The sequence below is a fragment of the Oryzias latipes genome, chromosome 5 (assembly GCF_002234675.1).
Source record: "Oryzias latipes chromosome 5, ASM223467v1".
Classification (NCBI taxonomy): domain Eukaryota; kingdom Metazoa; phylum Chordata; class Actinopteri; order Beloniformes; family Adrianichthyidae; genus Oryzias; species Oryzias latipes.
This window is the reverse complement of record NC_019863.2, coordinates 32,371,937-32,391,187: the sequence shown is the minus strand read 5'-3', so window position 1 is coordinate 32,391,187 and position 19,251 is coordinate 32,371,937. Positions and strand designations below refer to the sequence as shown.

Genomic DNA, 19,251 nt, shown 5'->3' with positions numbered 1-19,251 from the left:
CTGAGTTTCCAGTCTTATTACTAACTCCTCTGAATCATATAATCAGCAAAGCTTCCTGCTGGTTTTCAGAGAATTCCTGACCTTGCTGCTGATTATCTTGTTCTTGTATCGTGAAGAAACTCTGCGGGTCGGAAAAGAAACAGAAACAGGTCTGGAATGTGGGTTGGCAGTTTTAACTTCCATCAGATTACAGCTGAGAACTGTTACCATTAGCCGGTCCAATCTTTGATTGATCTTAATGGATCTGATGCATTGAATCTTTTGATGAATATTTCACTCACATTACATCTCAGTCCTGAAAGCACATGGAGAAGTAACCCATTTCTTTGTTAACTCTAAATAATAGACTCGTGCCTACTCTGTCATGCCTTTAAATCAGTACAGAGGGTGTGGAGCTGGTCTACTGTTCAATGACCAAAGCAGAAACCGCTGTCCAAATCTGAATCTGAGGTCTGTCTGTGGCCAAACTCTCCTCTCCATACCTCCTCTGTTATAGACTTTCCCAGGGAAACTGAGGAGTGTGATTTCCCGGTAGTTGAAACACACCCTTCGGTTCTCATACCTGAAAGGGGAACCACCACTTCAGTTTGCCTGTCCAACAGTACTGAAGGAGCTAAGCCTACAACTCAGCTACTGAGAATGTTTTGACCCAGGGTGAGGTTGACGCGCATGTGTTTGCTCCAGTCATTAATGTCCACTCTCATTTGTATGGCGACACATTGACATTTATTTTCTGTCATTTTGCATACATACTTGTGTGACATTGACCAGCCTGCGTTCTTACGCTCGTGCGGTACTGCGGTCAAAACCCTTTGCTCTTCCGGGCCAAAACACCTGACAAACACTGTGACGTCTTCCTTTACATACAGAATCTCCCTACTGGCAGTAAGGTGAATTACAATCACATTTATGGCTCCTACACACCGGCCCCTAATTGTTGATGACAACTGACACAATAATTCATACCTTAAGCAGAATGGAGCCATAAGTGCCATGATAAACAAATTACATCACAACCAGTTTACACCCCATGAACCAAACAAAGTTTTGTGACTGGCCTTTCAATTATATTGGACTTTGTCTGCAATTTCACAGAGCGCACTAGTCCTTGTTTGTCGGGAAAAACTTCTAGAACTTTTCCAAGAGGCCATGATCCACGTGGAGTTAAAGAGTCCATGATCACTACGATATCTCCTGGAGTTAAACTCCTTTTTCTTTCGTTCCACTTTTGTCTTTCTTGAAGCAACGGTAAGTACTCTTGCGTCCATCTCTTCCAGAACAGGTCTGCAATGTACTGTACTTGTCTCCAACGCCTCTTGATGTACAGATCATGTTTTTCAAACAAGCCTGGTGACAAAGCTGGTTTTCCTTTCAAGAGAAGAATGTGGTTTGGAGTGAGAGGTTCCAGATCGTTTATATCATCCGAGAGCTTAGTAATAGGACGGTCATTCAGAATGGCCTCTACTTCACAAAACACTGTATGAAGTCCATCGTCATCCAGCCTTTGTTGATGTAGAACAGAAGTGAGAACTCTCCTCACCAGGCGAATCATGCTTTCCCACACCCCCCCCATGGTGTGAAGCTGCTGGTGGGTTAAAATTCCAATGGATTCCAACTTGAGCCATGGATCTTTGAATCCTGTCCTGATTCAACCCTTTGAGAGCCTCTTTCAGTTCTCTATTTGCTCCGATGAAGTTGGTTCCATTATCTGAAGTCAGATGTTCCACTTGTCCTCTTCTGCTGATGAAACGACGTAGGGCATTGATGCACGCGTCTGTATCCAATGAGACTGCTACTTCCAGATGTACTGCCCTGCTTGCCATACAGGTGAATATGACCCCATAACGTTTGCATGTTGACCTTCCTCTTCTTACTTCCACCGGTCCAAAGTAATCTACCCCTGCATTTGTAAATGGTGGTAGATCAGGAAGGAGTCTCATTCTTGGCAGGTCTGCCATTTTTTGTTCCACAGCTCTTCCATTATAGCGTCTACAAAAGCTGCAATCGCTAATGATAGTCCTGATGGCGGTGTTGGCATTTGTAATCCAAAATTTTCTTCTCACTTTGGATAGTGTGTGAGCTCGTCCACTATGACCCAAGTTCTGATGAGTGTGCTTGAGAATGAGCTTGGAAATATGCTGGTCTTTAGAAAGAATCAGAGGGTGCTTCGCTTCCTTTGGCATTGCTCCTCTGCTCAGTCTTCCTCCAACTCTCAAAAGCCCGTCGTCCAGAACTGGGTCCAATCGATATATAGAACTTTGGCGGCTCACTGTATCTTTTCCAGATGACAAAGAAGTAATCTCTGGTCCGAATTTCTGTCTCTGACAGTAACGGATTATGGCGTCTTCTGCAGCTGACAATTCATCCAGTGTCAGAGTTCTGCACTTTGATGTTGATGATGCAACTCCTTTCCCATCAGTTCCTCTTGAGTTTTCCTGACTGCCTTTATCCACGGTAGCCTTCAGCTGCTTCTTTAATTGGCACCGATCCATCAAAACTGCCTTCAGTCTTAGAACCCAGGCAACTACTGTTTTCAGTCTTCTCCAATCCGAAAAGTATGTAATGAGCTGGTCAGTTGGACTAGAGATGTCAGAAGTCTTGATAAGGTTTACAGTCACCTCTTGTCTCACTTCTTGATCATCAGGATCCATTGAGTCATCCAGCACAGTTTTGGGCCAATCCTCTTCCTGCCTCCAAAGAAATACTGGACCCTCCAGCCACCTGCTGCTGTTCAGGAAATTTGAGACTTTCATTCCTCTTGATGCATCATCTGCTGGATTATCTTTAGAGCTGATTTGCTTCCATTGAAAGGGTTCAGTTGTTTCTCTGATTGTGGAAATTCTGTTAGCCAGAAACGTTCGAAACCGTTTGTCCTCATTGTTCAGGTATTATATCACTGACGTGCTGTCAGTCCAAAAGACTGATTCCTCCACCAGAAAATCCAACTCTGATTTCAAAACTGAGTCCACTCTGGCAGCAAGAACGGCTGCCGTTAGCTCCAGTCTGGGAATTGTTACAGCCTTCAGTGGAGTCACTCTAGCTTTGCCGAGAAGAAAAGCAACCTGAACATCATTTTTATGATTCAACATACGGATGTATGTCACAGTTCCATATCCCTTTTCGCTGGCATCAGCAAAATGATGTAGCTGAGCATGCTTTATTGTTCCAAATTCCATGGGCTTAAAACACCTTTTCACCCTGAATGCAGTTAGCTGATCCAAGTCTTCCAGCCATGATTTCCATTGAGGCAGGATGTCCTTTGGTAGTTCATCATCCCATCCACAACCTCTGCGACAGAGCTCTTGTTGCATCATTTTAGCAAGTAAGGTGATGGGAGCCAGGAAACCCAATGGGTCATATACCGAGCTTGTGACGGACAGCATGCCACGTCTGGTGAAAGACTGTTGCTTTACCTCCATCTTGAACCTAAATGAGTCAGTCTCCACGCACCATTGTAAACCCAGAACCCTTTCCACTGGTAGTTTATCTCTATCCAGATTTAACTCCTTTAGGTAGGTGGCTCTCTGATTGGCTGTGAGAGACTGCAATACAGCACGACTGTTGCTGATCCATTTCTCCAGTGTGAACCCTCCTTTCTGACACAGAGCAGTGAGATCCTTTATCATTTTGACGGCTTCTCTCTCTGTAGCAGAACTCTTCAAATAGTCGTCCACATAGAAATTTTGCTTGATTGATTGAACCACCTCTTCTGAACTTTCAGACTTGTTATCATCAGCAGTTTTCCTCAAGGCATAGCTCGCACAGCTAGGAGATGACACAGCTCCAAACAAATGTACGGTCATCCGATACTCCTTGAGGTCCTGCGTGATGTTCCCATCCGGCCACCATAGAAAGCGTAGAAAATCTCGATCTTCTTCCGCAACTTTGGCTTGATGGAACATGGCTTGTATGTCACCATGTTCCAGAGATACACCTTGAAATGTGGCTCCACAATCGAACACCACACGAAGGGATCCTTTTCTTGGATGGTGAACTCCATGGTGGGGAATATACCACACCTTTCCCCTTGTGGCACACAGTTGATGCTCTGGTACTTGTTCTGCGTAGCTCTGACTGATTAACATTTTCATATACTCTGTGTACTCCTGGTGTAACCTTTTATTGTTTAGAAATCGCTTCTTTAGCCCTTGAATTCTTTGTTTTGCCACTGCAATGTTATTAGGCAGAAAAACTTCCTTGGTTTTAAAGGGCAATTTCAAACAATATCTTCCTCCATGAAGAATTGCTGAGTGCTCCATGATTTCCATAAACTTGAGATCTTCTCTGGACATTCCATTTTCTTTCAAGTTTCTTTCATTAAAATCTTGATTATATTGTTTGACCAACATTTCTTCAAGTTTGCATACAGAGATTTTGTTTACAAGAGCCATGGGTAACTTCCCCTTTGAAGCACCACTGTTACCAGTCAGTGGGCCATTAACCACCCATCCCAGCACCGTCTTAATAGCATACGGACCATTTCCGCAACTACTTATAACCTCCCATGGTTCTAATACCTTGGGGGCGTTGGTTCCAATCAACAAGCCGACGTCTGCCGATAGATGTGGGAATTCAACTTTGGACAAATAAGGCCATTTTGCCAGTTCTTCAGGTGTAACCATGCTGTCAACAGTTACTGGCATTTCCCTTTGGGTGAGAACTTCTGGAAGAACATGGAATTTGTCGCTGTTCAACCCAGAAACTTGTAAACCAGTCAATGAATAGGCTGTGACCACTGTTTTCTGTCCCATTGTGCTTAAAAGAAAGTTTGTTTTTCTTCCTGTAACTCTCAACTGTTGCATTAGATGTTCTGAACAAAATGTTGCAGAACTTCCTGGATCCAGAAATGCATATGTTTTAACTGTGTGGTTTCCTTTAACACTTCTTATCTTCACAGGGAGAATGGATAATACGCAACGGTCCTGACCGGCCCCTGTATGTCCACATGTTTTGGGTGAAGTGGGTTGGTTAGAGGTCCCTTGTGGCTCTGGTGATGATTGTTGTTTAATGTGAAGCACAGTTGGATGGGTTTGCCCACACATTTTACATGTCAGACGTTTGATACACTCACGGCTCATGTGTCCCACACAAAGACATCCAAAACAAATCCCTTTGCTTCTCAAGAGTTGAATCTTTTCTTTATGTTTCTTTCTGTTGAACTGTTTACATTCCTCCAAAGTATGACAGCGTTCACAGCAAAGACATTTAGGGTTCCTTTCCCTTTCTGGTTCTGATACTGTTTCACTAGCTCTCTCATGCGTCTCCATAGGTGTTACAGTGGTGGCCATCACACTTCCTTTTATTCTGCCTTTGGGCTGTGACTTAAAGACAGAAAAAGGTTTTATTCCAGTAACACCAGATGGTTCTCTTATCTCACCAAACAATGGATCGGAGAGTATGCTGACACGTCGTTCAATAAACACAACCAAATCCACGAAAGAAGCTGGCTGATTGGTTGTTTCCATTATGTCGTGAGCTATGGTTCTCCATTGCTCCCTCATTTTGAATGGCAGTTTTGACATGATAGCTCTCATGTTTATTGGCATGTCCAGTTCCTGCATATACTGAACCTCCTGCATCACATTACAGCATCCCCTTAAAAACAAAGCATAAGCTTGAAGTGCTTTCACATCCTCAGATTTTATTACTTGCCAGTTAAGAGCCTTCTCCATGTAGGCACTTGCAATTTTATACTGGTTTCCAAAATGTTTTTGAAGAAGATCCTTTGCTATCTTGTAACCACGCTCTGGAGCCATGTGCTGACAGCTGCGAACCAATTCACATGGCTGACCTCTGGTGAACTGCTCCAAATAGTAGAGACAATCTGCCTTTGCAGCCTTTTCCTCCACTCCTTGCTCAAAAGCCTTTATGAATGTCTTGTATTGAAGAGGATCTCCATCAAATGTTGGAATGTCTCGTGACGGAAGAGTCATCAGATGTTGCTGCTGCACCAGAGCTTCTGTTATTGCATTTTGTCTGTGCATAATGGTCAGTATTTCTCCAGGCTGATTAAGATTGATTTGATGATGATTTGAAGATTGAGCTGTTTCTTGATGTTGAAAATGATGAGATGTCCCAAATCCAATTTCCTGATGTGGTTCATTATAGCTGTATGGAGGCTGTGATGCGGGTGCAGTCTGTCGATTCATTTCTTTAGGTCGCACATCCTTTGATAATCCTTTGGTGGATATAGATGACCATTTTGTTGAATCCAGTAGACTCGTATGTTTCTGTAGCTCAAATTGATGCTCCTTTGCCAAAGGATTTAATGTCTTGATGGATTCCTTTTGCTTCTCCTTCTCCACGTAAGAATTCATGCCATCAGTGGGACCTTGAAAATAACTTTCATGATCTGAAGCTTGTAAAACAGTCAATTTAGCAGTTGATGCAGCTATTTCAGCTTCCAAATCAAGCAGTTCCCTTTTTTTTCTTATCTGCAATTCTTGCTCCTCCAAAGCATGCTTGGCTGTTAAAGCTGCTGCACGAGCTTCAAGTGCGGCCTTCTCTGCAGCAGCCTTTCTGACAGCAGAGGATGTGGTGCTTGACCTGCCACTCTTTTGGCTCCTGTGGCTTGAATGCTTACTAATATTAGAAATACTATCTTCAGGATTAATTTCATCCACAGAATATCCTCCTTTGACATTTTCATCATGTTGTGAAACCCATAATTTTGCATTAGCAATACACTCATTAACAGACAACAATTTTGCTTTAAACCATATATCATGTTTTTCTTTCTCATCACAAGGCAGTAGAACCAACAAAGCATTATGCACATTTTTCACATCATCTTTCATTTCAATCAGCTGCTCAAGAGCACGTTTAACCTGTGTTTTATCATGATTCAATATTAACCCCTCTATAGATCTCCTAATATTAGCCGCTTTGTTTAATTTGGCATTTCTACTTGATTGTAATCTGTCCAGCTCATTAGCGAGAGCCTTAGCTGAAAGTTTTACCACGCGTTTTTGAGTTTGTGTTTCATCACACTCAGCGCTGTCCAGTTTGTCAATTTGCGCATTGACGTTCACACCCGACGTCGTGTCAGTCGACTCCATAATTGCAGCTGGTCGTTTCAACAGCCCCCAACACACAGGCGAATAAACGAAACGCTAGTAGTTTCCTAATTTTAGTAACCAATGCATTGGATTTATGCTCTACTGTGTGCACACATTGCAAATGTCATGAGTGTAGCGCTACAGTCAGTCACCGGTACCTTCATGCGTTGAGTGCCGTTCTGTCGTCCGTGGAATAATGTTCCATAAATCCAGTGATCCAGCGGTCAAATAATCCAATTATCGTCCAGGAGTCCAGCGTTCTGATCCTCCGCCCTGTTCATCTTCGGCATCGCAGTTCCCAACAAACTTCCACCTCCGGCCCGACGCTCTCCCACCTCAATCAGCAGCCGACCTCTTTTGCGTCATTTTACTTCGCTCAGTGCCAAACGAGAAGAAGTAATCCACAGATACAGCCAGGTTTTGACTATTGTTGAAGGAGCTAAGCCTACAACTCAGCTACTGAGAATGTTTTGACCCAGGGTGAGGTTGACACGCATGTGTTTGCTCCAGTCATTAATGTCCACTCTCATTTGTATGGCGACACATTGACATTTATTTTCTGTCATTTTGCATACATACTTGTGTGACATTGACCAGCCTGCGTTCTTACGCTCGTGCGGTACTGCGGTCAAAACCCTTTGCCCTTCCGGGCCAAAACACCTGACAAACACTGTGACGTCTTCCTTTACATACAGAATCTCCCTACTGGCAGTAAGGTGAATTACAATCACATTTATGGCTCCTACAAGTACTCTCCTTGACTGCCATGGGGTGCTGCAGAGATACGTTAGCCAAGACAGTCCCACAGCATTAGGAACGTTAGGAACTTGGTGTGGGCTCCATACACTTGCCACAGAGGAGCTCTTCAACTACCTTGGTGACTTCAACTTGGGTGGTGGACTGTGCTCAGCTTCTGGTTCCTCAGGATAGAGAAAATCCTCAAGTAGTTCTTACACCGCCCGACAGTATCTCCAGTGAAAGTCTACAGCTCCTCACCTGTACTGAAAATGGAGTGGTTTGCTGGGCCTGAATGGTTAACCAAAATCTCTTTGCCTCTTTACCCAGCGGTAGTCCTCCTTGGCCTCACGGAACTCCTGCCAGGTCTGAGTTTGCCTTTAAAACAGTTTGCCTTCCTCTGTACCTGTTTGAAGTTTTCCTGGATGTGGAAGTTGAAGACCTTCCTGAAGAAGGCCATAGCCAGATGATTCCAACTGACCAACACGTTTGGGTCTGATAAGTCTTTCCGACCTCTTTGCCCTACTGCAAATCCATCTCACCTCCAGATAGGGATCAGTGGACAGCACTGCTCCTTCTCATTACTTGATTGTCGAAGACACATGGCGGAGCGTCGTCTGAAAGAACTTTAAAGTGGCTCATCGATCTCCTGCCTGGAATGTTGTTGTACCAAGTGTATTTATGGACACTCATATACTCAAACGTGATGTTCTGTAACCCTTGTGCTATCCTAGGCACTTTAACATTGGGAGTTGGCCATCTAGACCCACTAGACAGTGCTCTGAACCTTCTTTCTTCAATGATTTGTGATCTTCACTGGTGTCCATGGATTACATGAAATCTTTCCACCTTTATCCACCTTTGTCATGGTAGGGAGAACACGTCAATGGAAGGGTGGGGTCATCTAAGATAGCACAACGGTTAAGGACAAACTTTGATGAGCACAGAAGTACAACAACAAAACAACGCTCACATTTAGACAGGGGAAGTCATTTATCCAGTTCCCTAGGAGGTAAAGGAAGGCCCCCATTCGGGCACTTTCCAGTACCCCTTCAAAAGACACCTAGAAGGCTCTGTACCCATTGTTTTTTGGCCCGTAGACCAAAACCACACCCCAAGACCTATGCCTCCCCCGAAGGCGAAGGGACATGACGGTCACATCCACCGGGGTGAACTTCAACACTTGGGTGCACTGGGGGCTCACAATTACATACAGAAAGGTTTGTGAGACAGACATGAACTCATCTGTGTTTGTGATTTACATGTTTCGTTTGATTTGCTCTCACACAACCCTCTGCATTTATCCGGACTTGAGACCGGCATTCAATCTTATTTTTTAAATGGTAGATGAGAAATGCTAATATAGCGCTTTTCTACCTTTTTCAAAAGGCGAAGGCACTTTACAGTCAAAGACCAACTCACCCTTTCTGTTTTATTCCCATTCATCCTGTTCATCCTCCCATCAGTGAAGTCTGGGTACATCTTGAAGAGTTCCACACAAAAACTAACAACCACACAGATTCATGTTCAGACATAAATGACAATAAAACAAACGTATCGAACAGTAATATTGATAAATAAGGATTTTTTTAAGGGGAAACCTGAGCACCAGGAGAAAACCTGCCAAGACATAAACCCCATCGAAGCCCATCGAGACGACTGTTGTTGTGATTTTGGGTTATACAAATAAAATTGAATTATATTGAATTTAATAAAAACAACTACATTCTCTCATTCATTTTTTTATTCATTCATTTATTTAATTCCATCCTTTTTCATTACATTTTTTTCATCTGCCCACTCTCGGACCAATCTAATATCATTTGTTTAATGCTCAAAATAATTTTTTTAAGGGTGAACCTGAGCACCAGGAGAAAACCCGTCTTTGATTTAGTCAAAGTTTTAGTTCTTTAATTCTTCTTTTAAACTGGCGTTTGCTCACTGGCGTGAGCGCCTTTTTTTATCTTCTCCACAAAGAAATCTTTCTTCCACTTTCGGCTTCTCCCATCAGGGGTCGCCACAGCGAACAAGTCGCATGGTAAATTTGGCAATGTTTTACGCCGGATGCCCTTCCTGACGCAACCTTCTCAAACCGGGCTTGGAACCGGCACAGAGGTAGAGAAGGGAACAGGGAGCAGCCCGGAGTTGAACCCTGGTTTCACGGACGGAAGGCGCCGCAAACCAGCACGAGCTAAACCGGCTCCCTCTTCTCCACAAAGAAATCTTCTGTCCATTTGTGTTTTCAGATTAATCAAAACACTCGACATCATCATCATCTGACATTTCATCTTCATCATTTAACATTTCATCTTCAGCATCTGATGTTTCATCTTCGTCATCTGATGTTTCCTCTTTTTCGTCCTCTGATTTTTTTTTTGTCTTCGGATGTTTCCTCTTCAGCCAATCCAGACTCAGCAGGCTGAGAGGCGAATGCTGAGTCTCTGTCTTGATCATCCACAGATCGACTTGGAAGCAGATCTTCAGCTGCCTCTGAAATCTCTGGAGAGCTGTGATCTAGGACGACCACAGGAGTGTCACTCTTGTACTTACGCCATCTTGCTGGTGTCCGAACCTTTTTGAATATTCTCCAGAGGGAGACCTTTGGCTTTTTGGGTGACTCTGGCGCAACTGGTTCATCAGAAATGTCAAAACTTTCCACTTCCTCACTTTCATAATTGGATGGTTCAGCGTTCATTTGGGCTGGAACCTTCTCAGAGATGTTCTCCATAGTTTGTGAAGGAGAAGCATCTAATTCTGGGACACTCTGTAGGTGGGTAGGAGGTTCGGTGACTGGTGGTGCTGACTGGTTCACAGGTCTGAAGCCTTTTAGGGGTGGGCAATTCGGTTGTTTCCATAAGCCTTTTGTGCTTTCTGGAAGGATCTGCAGTTGGTTGATGTTCAGAAGCAAACTTTACTTCTGAAACTGACTAGGACTGATGACGCCCTAAAGACATTTTCCAAAGGTTTTGGAAGTGAAGCTTCAATTTCAGTGAAGGTCCATGGCAGTCCTGAGCCAGTTTTGTCTGATGTCTTCTGAATAAGTCTTGCGTTGACGTCCGCTCTTCGTTTGGCCAGACGTGTCCTCATGGGGACTGGTTTACAGATCCTCAGTTGTTTAGAAGGATACTGTGGTGTCCATATCCATAGGTCTCTTTTGTCTTTTGGGAGGATCTGCAGGCAGTTGTTGTTCTGAGGCCCTGGCCCTGGCCCTGGCCCTGGCCCTGGCCCTGGCCCTTCAGTTTGGGCCAGGGGTGGGCAATTCCAGGCCTCGAGGGCCGGTGTGTCTGCATGATTTCCAGATAGTCTTGCCCTACTCATGGCTGATTACCTGGTTCAGGTGTGTCCAGCCAATTAGAACATGCCAGAGCAGGGTATGCTGGAAAACATGCAGGAATGCGGCCCTCAGTGCCCACCTCTGGTTTGGGCTGATGCCTCCTCAATGACATTCTCCAAAGAATCTGGTAGTGATGCTTTTGCTTCAGTCTCTTCGGGAAAGGTCTCTGTCACTGCTGAGTCAGTTTCCTCAGATTTTGCTTGATCCAGATTAATGTCAACCTGGTCAGCCAGAGGTGAGCTGACTGGTTCACAGCTTTCTGGTTCCTCTGGAGCAGGGAGTGCCTTGGCTTTCTTTTTCTTACTCTGCTTGCTCTTTTGGGAAGGCTCTGGAAATGCCTGTTGTTCAGAACCCAGCTGTGGTTCTGAATCGTTGGTGTCCACTGATGCCTCTTTAGTGATGTCCACAGACTCCACTGGTGGGACAAATGCTTGCAGCATTGTCTATAGTTCAGAAAGCTCCACTGCCTGCCTGTCAGCAGGATTGAGTAGAACCTTGAAGTGTTTGTGTCACAGATTTGTGGGCTAGATGGAGTGCTACTTAGTAAAGTGGTTCCACCTGTGCGCACCAGCAGCTCACCTGCAGAGGGTTTTGAAAAGTGGCTTCCCTCTGGGCTCGCCATTGTTGTGGCGAGTGACACATCCCTCCGTGTCCAACAGCAGATGTTCTGGTGTTTCATGTTCGTCTTTTCCTGTCTTCTTTGAACCCAACTAGGCGGGTCAGATGGTCATCTGGTTCTGGACCTCCTTCTGTTGTCTCTGAACAGCTTCAGATTCGTGAGCTTGTCTTTGTTTTGGATGTTTTCTCTTTTGTTGTTTTCTTTGCGATTGTTGTGAATTATTCTTTAAAAACGAACTAAATTTGCCTAAAAGGTAAAAATGCTGAACTCAGCATTTCTCTGACTGTGGAATCTGTAATAATTTTAGATTTAAAAAAACTGTTAGAATGTAGACAAAACCTAAACCAACAGGATCCAGTTTTCTGTTTCATCAGACTGACTTTCAACATAGTCATAGGCCAACTGAAAAGCAGAACCTTCCAAGCATTCAGGAGTGAACCCTGACGTAATCCTAGGGTTTGTGAAAACGCTGATTTCTAGGAGGAAGTAAGACAGAAGGCAGAGAAATGAGTCCGTTTGTGAAGGCTCTGTGTAAGAAGAGCTTATAGTAAAAAAAAAATGACAAGAAGAATGAAAAATGTTTGACGTTAGAGAAGTTGATGAAAGTGTCTGAGGACACGCCTCTGTCTCAAGACCACTAGAACATTCTAGGAGAGAGAAACAGGAGGTCTCACTCTGCTTCTGTGCTGCTTGAAGTGTGCTTTAACACGCTGCTGGCTTGATGGAGAACGTCAGTCATGTCAGTGTTGTGTACCTTTCATGTCTCACTGCACTGGTCGGTGCATGTCGTTCTTACTTCTGCTGTCTCTGGTTGCTCAGATGAAGTGTGTTTGTACAGCAGGATTTCTGGATGTATCTGAAGACATTTTCTTTACAGTAAAAATGAACTTGCACTGCAGTGTGTGATGAGAACATTTTACTTTTATTTGATCTTTCTTTTCTGGCAATAGTTACTCCATTGAATATTAACTAAAACTGAATCTTGTAGAGGACGTTTATGGGCTCATACGTCTTGTAAAGGTGGGCACAGTAGCAGTGGATGTAAACGCTTGTTTCTATTATCAGTGAGTCAAATATTGGAGTCTAAGTGGGTCAAAAATTGCTATTATTTGTATTTTGGGTTTCCTGAACACGGTAGTACAGACCTGCAGTCCACCACCATGAATGATGATAGTGTGTGCTCCATTACAGGTCAAAAACAGAGGATCATAGATATATTTTTGACATATTTGATTTTTAAATATAATTCCAACTCCACTATTTTATAGTTTTGTAAAAAAAGAAATCAAATGTCAACCTTTTGTTTTCATAGACGATCTTTGTACAGTATGAAGGAGGGGCCGGGGCTGTGATGCTCAGCGAGGCCGCTGCTGATTGGCTGAGCACTACATAATCGTGCCGGGGCGGGACTATGACGCAGCACTTTCTGCACCGCCGGTGATTGGCTGAGAGGCCTGCCTGCCGCCGCCGTATATAACTTGTGACGCGCAGGCGTGAGTCGCGCGGCTGTAGCAGCTCATGTGCGACAGGACGGAAGCGGACAGGCCCGCCGCCGCACCGTTCACACACCGAGGAGCCGCATCTCAGAGAGAACGAGACGCCCGCACGCCTCTTCCGGAGGGACGCAGACCGAGCGCCGCCCTTCCGTAAGTGTCCCGCAGTGACCCACCTGTCCTGGCTGCACAGGTTTCCACGCGGGAAACCGCGGCCCGGCCGGAATGAATTGCCGCTATGGCGGGTAATAAAATCGATTATTCTGCGGGATGGGAAGGGGGCTGGCCCCTCTTCACCTCACACCACACTGACGTAACTCCCTCCAGTCACCGGGTCTTCTCGACACGCCGCGCGCGTGCTATATTTAGGGGTTTGACGATGCCCTCTGTCTGGGTTTTGTTGCTGGAGCGTCATTCTGTAGAATCCATGCAGGAATATAATTCACGTTTAATCTGCTGTTAATGAACGTCTTTCATTCTAATTCCTAGAATCTTCTGATTTTTGTAAACTAATAATCGATTAGTGTCAGTAAATAATCCCGTCTGTCTGTGGAGTCTTCCTCACATCTTCATCCTCTTCCTTCATAACTCAGCTTCCGACTTTTAGGATCTTCCTTTGGTCTCAGTTCTGGACTTAGTTTTGGACTCAGGTCCATCCTGGGTGTGGAGTTAATTTACAGGATCCAGAGAAAAAGGAGGTCAGAGGTCACTGCATAATCTCTGAAATAATCTGAAGGAGCAGATGAGGCTTGCAGCCATGAGACCTTGAACCCAGAGAAGAGAGCCTCGTCTGCAGGACCAGGACCGGGTCTGTGCAGATCAGGTGGAGCTCTGCTCTTGGTCCAAGGTGGGGGCTCCCTGCTGGATGTTCAGGTGGATAAACGATGAGCAGTGGGGGGTCCGGCTGTAGTGGTGCAGGAGGACCACATTTGCCGGGTTTTTCCTCGTTAGTCTTTTCGTTTGGCCGAACAGGAGATCCTCTTTCCCAGCAGACCTTCTCTCCGTCATTTTTCTCTTCCTGCTGGACAGAAATTTGCATCATTTTTCAGAGATTAAAGGAAGTGAAGGAAGCTGCACCTCCGTGAGGCAGCCAGACCCGTGGGTGTGCACGGACCCCTGTGCTGTTTGCTGTTGGTGGGGGGGGCAGAGTATTCACTGGGCTGGGGGCCAGGCTTTGCTCTTATGCAACTCTCTTTATCTTCTACATTCCTGCTTTCGCCCGCTCTCTGCTTCTCATGTGCCGCTCCTGGGTTGACCTCGCTTTGGGCGCCGCTCCTGCTGACCCACACTTTGGTCTGTGTAAGCATGACACGGCAGTTTCAGAGCGACCCGCCCCTGCAGCCACGCACTCTTCAAGCGCGTGCGCACGTGTCAGGAGAGTAAACTCTGGTCACATGATCTGATCGCGGCTCCGTTTCTGTGTTTGATGAGCCGCTCCGTGGAAAATCCAGTTTTTTTGGTGGTTTGAACATTCTTCTTGTGCAGCGTTTTCATCATCATGGAGGACATACAGGTAGAAATGTGAGATTAAAATTGCATTTCTGAATGTTTCTTTATTCAAATCGTTGTGAATCAGCAGAAATGCAGCTAAAAAAAAACCTGTAGCAGGTCGGCGGGCCAGTCTTCCTGCCCCGCCCCTTTCTGATCATCCACCTGCAGACAAACGGATCCATGAACGTTTCTGTTTTCCTGGTCTGAGCTGGACTCTGGATCAGAACTGGACGGCTGTAATGATCGTAACGGCTAATCGTGATCTGACGGCGCTCCCTGAGGTCCGAGCGTGGGTTCACGGCGGGGGGGGATGGTTGCAGGTTGGTGTCGGCGTGTCGGCTCTGTGGTTGACGTTCTGACCGGTTCCAGAAGGTTCTGGATGGGACTCAGTAAGCTGAGAACCTGGATGGAAGGGATGTTGGGTCTGCAGACCTGATCGTTTCACGCTCACTTCCTGTCAGCTGTTGACGTAGTGCTGCTGGGCCATGCAGGCATGTGTGTGTGTGTGTTTGCGTATCCGTGTGCTGAGCGTGCGCCGTCTCTCGCCGTTCGTGGTCTCTGCAATGATTAACGTGTTTCCAGGAAGGACGATGCTTCTGGATTTAACGCTGACGACGTTTCTCCACAGACGCCATGGACCTTCAGGACAAAGAGCTGCAGGCCGGGGAGACGGTGCCGGTGGTGATCGTCGGTAAGACTGGCATCAGAGGCGCAGCCTGGGGGTCCCAGGACCCTCCATGTATTAACATGCAGTGTGTTTTATGTTAAACTTAAGAAGAAAAACACTAAAAGATCGTCTCCAGACAAAAATAACATTTATTTTCAAATGAACAACAATACCTTAAAAGGCTTCGGGGGAACCAACAAAACCCCCACCCAACTGAAATCTGAGATGTTACCTGTGAAGGAAAGAAAAGGGAACTCGATGACACAACACTGACCTCCCTGACATATGTGAAAGAAAATGGCAGCCCCCCCCCAGCTTCACTTAAACATAACTGCAAACAAAAGACCACACAGAGTGGGTCTGAAAACTACAAAGAACTACAAAGAACTACACAACAGGTGGAGAGCTCCAAGCTGCCGTGGAGGCCGGTTGCAGCAGAGCTCCTCCCACAGGCTGGAGGTCCATACAGGGAATTTTAAGGCTGCTGCCGTCAGGTTGGGCCGTTCCAGCACCACACCTGAAAGTCATCAGACACACAAAGATCCACAAACACAACGAAGTGCCACTCTGATGCAAAGAGATGCACAGAACAAAAAGAAACACTAAAGACAGCCACAGCCGTGACCTCTAGAATGTGAACATGTTAGTGGAATTCTCTCCCAGGGAATTGAACGGTGTTGCTGTAATTCTGTGCGTCTGCTGACTCACCTTTATGTAACACAAATGTAAAAACCTGCTGAGTCACTGTTGTGTGGGACTGAGTTTATTTAAGGATCTATTTTCACTTTGATTTTGAAACAAACGTTTTTTCCTGCATCGTTTCTTCACCTGCCAACAGCTTCTGGTTCATGGAAATGTTGAAACTCACCTGCGTCTGTGCGTTTCCCAGGTAACGGCCCGTCGGGGATCTGCCTGTCGTACCTGCTGTCGGGCCACACCCCCTACCTGTCGGCGGACTCGTGGCATCCCAACCCGCTGCTGCACAGCAAGCTGGGAGAGCAGCCTCACCTGTCGCTGCTGGAGCAGGTACCCGTTTTCAGCTCGGCTCTCGCAGAGCGCCACGAAGGTCGCACGCTCACACGCCTTTTCCCTCAGGACCTGGAGTACCTGTGCGAGGGGCTGGAGGGGCGGTCGTCCAACCCTGTGGCGGTGCTGTTCGATTCCCTGCTGCTGCCCGACAGCGATTTCGGTTTGGAGCACACGTCTCCGCTGGAATGGCGGTACGAGCCGGAGCGCGCCGTTCCTCACCTGGTGCTGGGAAAGGGCCCACCGGGAGGGGCGTGGCATGTACGTTACTCCAGTCGCCGTTGGCTAAACTGTTGCTGTCCGGTCACGTGGCCCATCCGGGCGTTCTGACAGCGGCTTTTTGTGGCGTTTCAGGCGATGGAGGGGTCCATGCTCACGCTGAGCCTCGCCAACTGGATGGAACTGCCTGGACTCAAACTCAAGGACTGGATGAGTGACAAGCGCAGGTACGCCGCACAACACGCGTGACCCTGTTTGAACGGAACACCTGAGGAAATCTGAGCAGTTATCCGATTTTACGTCGTTTCCACCTCTAAGGATTTTCTGTTTCTAATTTTAAAAACATCTTTCGTTGCAGGAATCTGAGGAATGACCGAGCCACGCCCGCAGAGATCGCCTCGTATTACCAGCACTACGTGTCTCAGATGTCCTTGGAGCAGAACTTTGCATGTGGGACCACGGTTACCTCGGTAACCAGGCAGCCCGACAGCCTGGATGGTGCGCCGCCCTGCTGGAGGGTGACAGGACTGCAGCGGCGGGAGGGCGAGGCACTGGGAGGTACTGATCTGCTCCGCTGCTTGGAATGACGGAAGCAGGAAGTTGGTCGGTTAAAACAGTTTCTTTTTTTTCTAGACGGGACGTCGGTTTCGGAGGAGGTGCCGTTCTCTCTGCTGGCCCACAACGTGGTTCTGGCGACGGGCACCCACGACATCCCAGCCCGGCTCGGGGTGGAGGGGGAGTCGCTGCCTTTCGTCTGCCACTCCTTCTGGGAGCTGGAGGCGGCCATCTGCCGCGGGGAGCTCGACCAATCCTCGGACCCGGTGCTGATTGTGGGGGCGGGGCTAACGGCTGCTGATGCTGTGCTGGCCGCCCATCATCTCGGCACGCCAGTCTACCACGTGTTCAGGCGCTCGGTCACCGACCCCGGCCTCATCTTCAACCAGCTGCCCAAACTGCTGTACCCCGAGTACCACAAGGTGAGAGGGGGTTGGTCAGAAACCCGTCTGGGGGGGGTTCTCCTCCTCTGTCCTCACCTGTGTCTCCTTTGCTCTCAGGTTCATCAGATGATGACTCAGCAGCAGCACCGACCACCTCCTCCTCTGCACGAGCATGCTCAGAACCCCCCCTCCAGCGTTCCCTCCCCCTCTCCGTCCTCCTCCACCACCTCCTTATCCTCCTCTTATTCCGGATACCTCAGCTTCCCTCGCCACAGGGTGCTGCGCTTCCAACCCGACCACAAGTGCGTCCTGGAGTCGGACACGGGGGTGCGGTCCGTAGTTCAGGTGTCCAAGGTTCTGGTTCTGATCGGCGCCCACCCCAACCTGTCCTTCCTGGACAACGGCGGACGCGCCTTGGGCATCAACCCAGACGAGCCCGTCTCCTGCCGGCGAAACCCCATTGACGTGGACCCCTTCACGAACAGGGTGGTCGCCGCAGGGGGGCCGGGCATGTACGCCATGGGCCCACTTGTGGGTGAGAACTTTGTCCGCTTCCTTAAGGGGGGGGCGCTTGCAATTGCGAGCGACCTCGCCAAGAGGCAGAGTGATGAGAGGAACGAAGGCGAGGCTGCGCTGTCGAGGAGGGAGTGGCTGCAAACGTCTGCGCTGGTCTGACCCCAACCAACCATAGGGGAGGGGGTGGAGCAACAGTAAACCAGCCGCCTGACCTCAGAGGCTGGACCCGCCCCAGTTAGGCGAGCGGCGCTGGGGGTAGCAGTACAAGAGGCGTTTGCCAGGACGAGGAGGCGGAGCTTCAGGCTGGAACTGCCTGATGCAGTTTCTAATCAGATTCTCATTCTATGTATAGTCTTTGAAATAATCCCTTGAAATGCCTTCTCAGCACCCCCTAGTGGTCAAAGGACAAACACCCACAGCGGAGCTGACGCCGGCACCATTTAACCAAACGTGTTCAGTGATTCTGTACGCTTGTCTTTGGAGAGGTCAAGTTTTTATTTATTCTGTCCGGCTACTGATACCTGGAAATGAGAGGCGGATGTGGGCGGAGTCAAAGAAGCAAATGAGGCCGGGAGCCGCGGCTCAGGTTTCGGATTCAGTCACAACACTAACACCTGATCCAAGTCTGCACGCGATGTGGAAAAGCGGATGTTTGTTTGTTTCTGATGTGGTGTCAGTCATCCTAACAAAGTGCATTATTCCACGTCAAACCTGTTTCACAGCATGAAGCTGCTGCAAGCACTTACAGATGAAAGATGATTGGCTTTTACATCAGTTGTGCTGACATTTTGATTCTATTTTTTTCTGTTTTATGTTGAATCTACTGGGCTTGCATCTTTGTATGTTTTGATTGTTTACAGATTTTATACTTTACTAAAGAAAAACCTGAAAAAAGTTCCCACCACTTGTTGGCCCTTTTGCCTTCACTCTGCGGTCCAGCTCACCCCAAACCATCTGGATTAGGTTCAGGTCCGGTGACTGTGGAGGCCAGGTCATCTGGCGCACAAATGATTGAAGAAAAATGGTTCAGAGCTCTGTCTAGTGGGTCTAGATGACCCACTCCCCATGTTAAAGTGCCTGTAGGATGGCACAAGGGTTAAGGCTGCAATGATGTTCTCTGCTCTTATATTGTAACGACCCATCAGGTACGTCCAT

At 47.1% G+C, this 19,251-nt stretch overlaps 1 protein-coding gene across 2 annotated transcripts; it reads left to right on the top strand.

The window, feature by feature from the left end:
* Window positions 1–11,819: 11,819 nt before the first annotated feature.
* Window positions 11,820–19,000, top strand: LOC101160899 (oxidative stress-induced growth inhibitor 2). Of its 2 annotated transcripts, none has more exons than XM_020703619.2 (8): window positions 11,820–11,903; window positions 15,359–15,421; window positions 16,287–16,423; window positions 16,493–16,684; window positions 16,778–16,869; window positions 17,001–17,200; window positions 17,276–17,619; window positions 17,698–19,000. In XM_020703619.2, exons 2-8 carry the CDS (start codon window positions 15,364–15,366, stop codon window positions 18,253–18,255), a joined length of 1,581 nt encoding a protein of 526 aa, XP_020559278.1. In that variant the 5' UTR covers window positions 11,820–11,903; window positions 15,359–15,363; the 3' UTR covers window positions 18,256–19,000. The 2 variants fall into 2 exon arrangements, with proteins under 2 accessions (XP_020559278.1, XP_020559277.1); XM_020703618.2 differs by lacking the exon at window positions 11,820–11,903 and adding an exon at window positions 13,113–13,392.
* The last annotated feature ends 251 nt before the right edge of the window (window positions 19,001–19,251 follow it).